At 34.4% G+C, this 7,444-nt stretch overlaps 2 protein-coding genes across 2 annotated transcripts; one reads left to right on the forward strand and one right to left on the reverse strand.

The window, feature by feature from the left end:
* The first annotated feature begins 918 nt into the window (after positions 1–918).
* On the forward strand, positions 919–3,557 carry LOC112715783 (WRKY DNA-binding transcription factor 70). Its single transcript, XM_025767604.3, has 3 exons — positions 919–1,569; positions 1,732–1,833; positions 2,976–3,557. The coding sequence occupies exons 1-3, from the start codon at positions 1,160–1,162 to the stop codon at positions 3,385–3,387; spliced, it is 924 nt and encodes a 307-aa protein (XP_025623389.1). The 5' UTR covers positions 919–1,159; the 3' UTR covers positions 3,388–3,557.
* Positions 3,558–4,281: 724 nt separating this feature from the next.
* On the reverse strand, positions 4,282–5,029 carry LOC140175678 (uncharacterized mitochondrial protein AtMg00240-like). The gene is made up of 2 exons (XM_072204212.1): positions 4,676–5,029; positions 4,282–4,560 (listed from the first exon to the last, which is right to left on the reverse strand). The coding sequence occupies exons 1-2, from the start codon at positions 5,027–5,029 to the stop codon at positions 4,282–4,284; spliced, it is 633 nt and encodes a 210-aa protein (XP_072060313.1).
* Positions 5,030–7,444: the final 2,415 nt, after the last annotated feature.

A 7,444-nucleotide genomic window follows, 5' to 3' on the forward strand; every position in this document is an offset into this window, starting at 1 on the left:
AAATTTGACGATATATCCGAAAGTACTCTACGTTTTTCTTGTAATGAGAGATTTATATTTAATATTTAATAGTTAAAATTTAGAATCCTAAATAAAAAATAGTTTAAAAATTTTTTATTCTCCAAATTAGTCTCTGAATGATTTTTTTTAATCAAATTCGTTGTCCTTCAAATATTTTAAGCTAGTTATTTTAGTCATTCCGTCTTCCATTGATAACGACGTCAAAATTTGTTGATGTGATGATACGTTAAGTAACACCACAACACACACCTAGTAGTTTTAATTGGCGACTAAAATGATAAATTTATGAAATTAAATCAAATCAACTCTAAATTGAGGAATTCTAATGTCTCATGTTTTTTTCGCAATTAGATTTTGAATTAATCTAATTTTATAAATTTATCATACTAATAGTCAATTAAGATTTCTCTCTGTGTGTTATAGTATCACTTAATATACCACATTAACACATTTTAGCGTCGTCAACAAAAAAAAATGATAGAAAAATTAATGCTATTAATTTAAAATCTTTAAAAATGAATTTAATTTTAAAAAATTTTTGAAAATTAATTTAAAGAATGAATAATTGTTTTAGATAAAATTGACCATTTTTTCTTTATTTTTATATATTTAAAACCTTTATTAATACCCTTAATAACAAGCGGATGGTGGAGTGCTTTATTTTTGCAGACAGAAGGGGCAACGCCGCTGATCACAATAAATTTCACTCTTTATTATTATCAATGTAATCAACAGTAATTTCTTACCTTTCTTTCTCCTTCTACAGTCGACAAAAATTTTTTACTCATCTTTTTCTTTTAATAGAAAAGGAGGTTTGATTTTAAGCGTCAAGATTGCATCACAATGATAACGTCATGTTTAGCTTTATAAGCCAAGCCACAATTTTTTTGTTTTTTTGCTTCGGAAAGTTGTTCTAATGTGTGGAAAATTTAATCACACTTAGCCATCATTATTATTCAATTTTCATTTTCATTATCATCATCATCAACTTCCTTAGCTTCCTCCTCATTTTCAATTCCCGTCTTTCCTAGAAAAAACCCACCCATTTCCTCTCTTTTACCCATTCTCTCTCTCTCTCACACACACACCACCCTAACATCTATCTACCAATCTAAGAAAATTTCTAAGAAAACAAAGAATGAGTAGTATTGTAAGCTGCGGCAGTGAGGGTAATATTGGTTTTTCAGAGAAGAGGGAGAGGCTTATGAATAAGCTTGTGGAGGGGCATAAACATGCCACTGAGCTGAAGCTTCTCCTTCAGAATCAGAATCAGAATCCTCCGGCCACTATTCATCACGGCGGCGGTTCATCAGCTGAGGCGCTATTAATAACCAAGATTCTGAGATCTTTCGCGGAGACTCTCTCCGTTCTAGATTCTTCTTCTTCTTCTGCTTCCTTCTTCCTTAACGAGAATAACAGTGGGTCCCAGCTTGTTATTGCTGCAGACTCCACCAATAATGATCTGAGGTCTGAAGAAGGTTCCAGTGAGAGTAGCAAAAGATTCTCTTCATCAGTCCCTAAGGATCGAAGAGGCACATACAAAAGAAGGTCTCTTTCTAATCTCATCTCTGATCTCACTTTACCAGAATATGTACGGACACTATATGTTTACAATTTTATATACATAATAAAAAAAATAAAAATTGACAGTTTGGGGTTTAGGGTTTGACTTGAAAGTATTATTAACTACTAGACTGAGTTGATGCGTAGGAAAACGGAAGAGACATGGAGCAATGTATCTCCCACCACTGAGGATAATCTTGCCTGGAGAAAGTATGGACAGAAGGACATACTCAATTCTAAATTCCCCAGGTAATATATAGTAATAATTTTCTTTTTCTTTTCTATTTTAATCTTTAACTTAAGGATAAGGACCAATGTTTTGAGATATATAGACAGATACAATGCATTCCTGCTACTACTAAAACTCTTCTTTTCAGATATAATATCTCTAATAAAATACAACTGTACTATTTAAGTATATAGAAATATATGTTTCCTTATTCTAAAACAAAACACATTTCAATGTTCATTTTATGATTAGTTAATTACAATTCACGTGCTCTTTTCTCAAATGTATAAACTAAATAAAGAGCAAAAAATTTAGAGTTAAATTTTAAAATAGTTCTTCAAATTAATTGTGTGCACTAAAATAGTCTATAAAATTTTAATTGCATCAATTAGTTTAAAATTGACAAGAATACCCTATGTTAATTCATAATATGAAAAGATTGAAAAACTAATTTGTTACACTTTTACCAATTTTCAAAATGTGACTGTAGGATTAGAACTTCATAGACTATGTTAAAAATGCCACTAATCTTAGAGAGACTTTGAAACTTAGCCAAAAAAGTTTATCTTTGTTGCTTTCTTTCTTTATCTTTCTATTTTTATTTTTTGGGTGCTTAAAAGTTTTTTCCTTAGTCTTCTCAAAAGTAAATTACAAAAGGAAAAGTATAGATAGACAATGAGTTTAATAAACAATACAGTTAAGCATACAGTAACCTCCTTCTTCCATTTGTGATTTTTGTGATTTTCGTAGGGATGTAGTGTGATTTTTATTTTATTGAACCAATTTTAAAATCTATTATTCATATTATTTGCGAAATTATCTACCTAACAAAACCGATTACAAAATGGTTAAGCTACAAGCCTACAACCAATAATGGAGCTTGATGAGGAGGAGGCCTACCATTGCAGGAAAAGCAGACATAGGAAATCAACTTGTTGCACATTTCAATTGTTAATTATTTTCGTTTTTCAGTTTACTTAATTGGCTTGGTCCTTGATTTGACAATTCCACACTGCCCAAATGAATATTGTTTAACATAAAATAGATTATTAATAAAATCCTTTTTTTAATTAATTATCTCATATTTTTGTTACAAAAACTTAACTTGCCTCTTAATGTCCCAAAATTCTAAATATTTCAGTTGTGATATAATAATATGCAGGAGTTATTATAGGTGCACTCGGAAGCATGATCAAGGTTGCAAAGCAACAAAACAAGTTCAAAGGATTCAAGATAATCCAGTTTTGTATCAAATTACCTACATTGGTCGTCACACTTGCAAAGAAACTCTCAAAGCTCCACAAATGACAGCATATCTTTTGAATCCACAAGACCATCATCAAACCCCACCAACGAATGCTATAATCAAACAAGAATATCCCAAACAAGAGGACACTCCGAGTGGTGAAATAATCATTGCAGAAAAATTGGATGCAAACCTTTGGTCTGAGTTGAAGGATATCGAGATAACCAACCCTCCTACTTATGCTAACTTTGGCGCATTTTCTTATAATTTTTGCACCACCGGGTTCCACTTTGATGATCATCATCATGATGAAAGTCATATGCTATAATTAGTTAGATTTTATTTCCTAATCTTGACTATATATGTGTATTATTAAGCTTTAAGCTTCAAGTTTCGTGCATGTACTATATACGACAGTCATTTTAATTTGATCATTCCCACATCAATCAGTTTCAATGCAAGATGATATAATATATGTCGTCACTTTATTTGAAGAAAGATCTATTATTAAATAATTATTACTATATCGAAAGCTTTTTTACCTACTATACCCGTGCATTTCTAATTTTAGAAATGACATTTTCTTTTTTTCTTTTTTTTTTGATAAATTCTACCTAATCATCTTTAAATTAACATGTAATTTACTTTTTTAATCTGATTATTAACTATACTAATAACTTGAGTTACTTCAATTTAATTAGAATTAATATTTTAACCATAGTAATAAAATCATTTTGTAATTGAGTTATTATTTAAAATAGATAATTGTATAATTTTTAAAAATATTAATAAAAAATTTTCTTTTTCCAAATCATTATTTTCCTAACATAGAGAAAGAAATTTCTTTTCCTAAATCAAGTATACTAACTCTATCTCTTTAATGACTTTCACTCTCTATTGTAAATCAGTTAATCCCAAATTCTGCATCGCGCTCTCATTTTCGCGTATAGCACTGTGGAAATGTTAGTTCAGAGAGAGAGAAGGTTCAAGAACAGAGGAAAGTTTACAGAAGAAAGGCCTAGGTCAAAAGCAAGTTACTTCTGACTAGGGCAAGAAAAATGAGACTTACAAGAGCAAAAACTCAAAATTCTAATTACTCTATCTACTATATATACTTCCTTAGCTAAATCTGCTAACTAACCGTTCACCACTATTAACAGCTGTATAACAAACTTTTCCAAACTACAAAGTGTGTAACTAACTTGCTAATTAATCTGACTCCTTATGTGATAGCCCCTCTCAAGCTGGAATTGGCAGAATCAACCATTCCAAGCTTGCTATGACATCTCTCAAAAATGTTTGGAGCTAGGACCTTTGTAAATATGTCTGCAGTTTGGTTTGCAGTGGAGATTGGAAGTAATTTGATAACATTTTCTTGCCATTTATCTCTAACTACATGACAATCCATCTCAATGTGCTTTGTTCTCTCATGGAAAACTGGGTTTGTTGCAATGTGTAATGCTGATTGGTTGTCGCAATATATGGCTATTGGCTTCTCCAACTTCACTTTCAAGTCTTGCAAGATGTAGGTCAGCCACTGAGCTTCCTAGTTGCCATTGCTAATGCCCTGTACTTCGCTTCGCATGATGAACTTGCAACTGTATTTTGTTTCTTACTCTTCCAAGATACAATTGAAGTTCCCAAAAAAAATAATACCCAGATATTGATCTTCTACTATCCGAATATGTCCCCCAATCACTGTCTGAGTATCCTGTTGGCTCTAAGTCTGAATGAGCTGAAAACATCAACCCAAGTGCTGGTGCTCCCTTGAGATACCTTAATACTCTAATGGCAGCTTCAAAGTGTTTATCTGTAGCACAATCTAAGAATTGACTGAGTTTTCCAACTGCATATCCAATCTCCGATCTGGTGTTGGTCAAGTACAACAATTTCCCAACTAACTTCCTGTATTCCGAAATTGAGCTTAATGGAGTTCCTGAATCCTTTGATAATGGCACTGTGTAGTTCATAGGTGTTGAAACTGTTTTGGCTTCGAGTAACCCATACTCTTTGAGAAGGTCGATGCAGTATTTTCTCTGACATACAGTGATGCCCCTCCTGCATCAAGCCACCTCCAACCCCAAGAAGAATTTAAGCTCTCCCAGGTCCTTGATTCTGAATAGCTCATGCATGTGATGCTTGATGAATTCAATCTCCCTTAAATCTGTCCCTGTTACAATCAAATCATCAACATAAACTAAAATAACAGTAAATCCTCCTTTTGAATCTTTAGTGAACAGGCTGTAATCATTTCTAGATTGTTGGAAGCCAATTGCTCTTAGAGCATCACACAACTTTGAATTCCACTGCCTGCTTTCCTGTTTTAGGCCATAAAGAGATCTGTCAAACCTACACACCATGTTTGGTGAAGAAACATTCAACCCGAGTGGAGGTTTCATGTAAACTTCCTCCAAAAGATCACCATGTAAGAAAGCCGTATTTACATCTAGTTGATATAAGTGCCAATTCTGCACAACTGCAATGGATAGCACAATCCGCAAGATACTCATCTTCACTACTAGACTATAGGTTTCGAAATAATCAACACCAGCAGTTTGTGTAAAGCCCTGTGCCACCAACCTAGCTTTGTACCTGTCAATGCTGCCATCAGAATTCATTTTGAGCTTGAACACCCATTTGTAGCCTACCGCCTTCTTTCCATTAGGTAGAGAAGTCAAAGTCAAAGTCTTATTTTCTTTCAATGCAGAGAGTTCAGCCTCAATTGCCACTTGCCAACACGGATCACTGATGGCCTCAGCATAGCATTGTGGTTCTTTAATGGGATTTGGCAATAGAGAGTTTATAGAGTGCTGAATTTGTATATTATGAAATTGAGATTGTGACTCACAAAAGAGAATAGTTGACTCTTCAAAAAAGTTTTCAAACACTTCAGGATAAAATTCTTGTAAAATTTCAAGATTGAATTGAAGATTATTGATGTAGTTGTGATTTGTATCCGATGCAGTGGTCATACAATGATAGTCTGCTAAATATGATGGTTTTCTCCTTGTCCTATTTGATTGTCTAATGTCTAGGTGTTGATGTGTTTGTGCTGGTGCATTGTATATGATCGAGCTGTCATTTCCAATGGTTTCATGAGATGCTGATGGATAATTGTGTTTTGGTCGTTCCACAGAACTTGATAGATGCAGGTATTGTCTAGTTGAATGAACTAAAGAGCCATGTGATGTATGTGATGAATCATTGAATGAATTAGATGAATGCAAGTATGTTCCATTTGAGTGGTTTAAATGGGCTTGTGGTGTATGTGAGGGCTGGTGGACGAAATTGTGATCCATATTCTTTGTACTTGTATGAAATTTAATAATTGGCTCTATTTGAAGTCACAAATCCGTTCAACTAACCAGCAAGTGTACTGGGTCGTCCAAGTAATAAACCTTACGTGAGTAAGGGTCGATCCCACAGAGATTGTTGGTATAAAGCAAGCTATGGTCACCTTGTAAATCTCAGTTAGGTAAATTAAATGGTTATGGGTTTCGAAAATTAATAATAAATAGAAAATAAAAATGGATAGAAATACTTATGCAAATCAATAGTGGGAATTTCAGATAGGCGTATGGAAATGCTGTGCTCCTCTCGGATCTCTACTTTATTCTTACATTCATCCAATCCTTCTTACTCCTTTCCATGGCAAGCTGTATGTAGGGCATCACCATCATCAATGGCTACTTTTAATCCTCTCGGGAAAATGGTCCTATGCGCTGTCACTGCACGGCTAATCGTTTGGAGGCATCACCCTTGTTGATAGCTACATCCCATCCTCTCAGTGAAAATGGTCCAAAATGCTCTGTCACAGCACGGCTAATCATCTGTCGGTTCTCAATTAGGTTGGAGTAGAATCCATTGATTCTTTTGCGTTTGTCATCACGCCCAGCCTTCAGGAGTTTGAAGCTCGTCACAGTCATTCAATACCGGAATCCTACTCGGAATACCACAGACAAGGTTAGACTTTCCGGATTCCCGGGATCCTACTCGGAATACCACAGACAAGGTTAGACTTTCTGGATCTCCATGAATGCCGCCATCTATCTAGCTTATACCACGAAGATTCTGTTGGGGAATCTAAGAGATATGCGCCGGGCCTAGAGTAGAACGGAAGTGGTTGTCAATCACGCGCGTTCATAGGTGAGAATGATGATGAGTGTCACGGATCATCACATTCATCAAAATGTTGTGCAACGTATATCTTGGAATAAGAATAAAAGAGAATTGAATAGAAAGTAATAGTGATTGTATTGAAACTTGAGGTACAGCAGAGCTCCACACCCTTAATCTATGGTGTGCAGAAACTCCACCGTTGAAAATACATAAGTGAAAGGTTCAGGCATGGCCGGATGGCCAGCCCCCATGAAGGTGATCAAAAG

Source organism: Arachis hypogaea, chromosome 10, assembly GCF_003086295.3.
Source record: "Arachis hypogaea cultivar Tifrunner chromosome 10, arahy.Tifrunner.gnm2.J5K5, whole genome shotgun sequence".
Classification (NCBI taxonomy): Eukaryota; Viridiplantae; Streptophyta; class Magnoliopsida; order Fabales; family Fabaceae; genus Arachis; species Arachis hypogaea.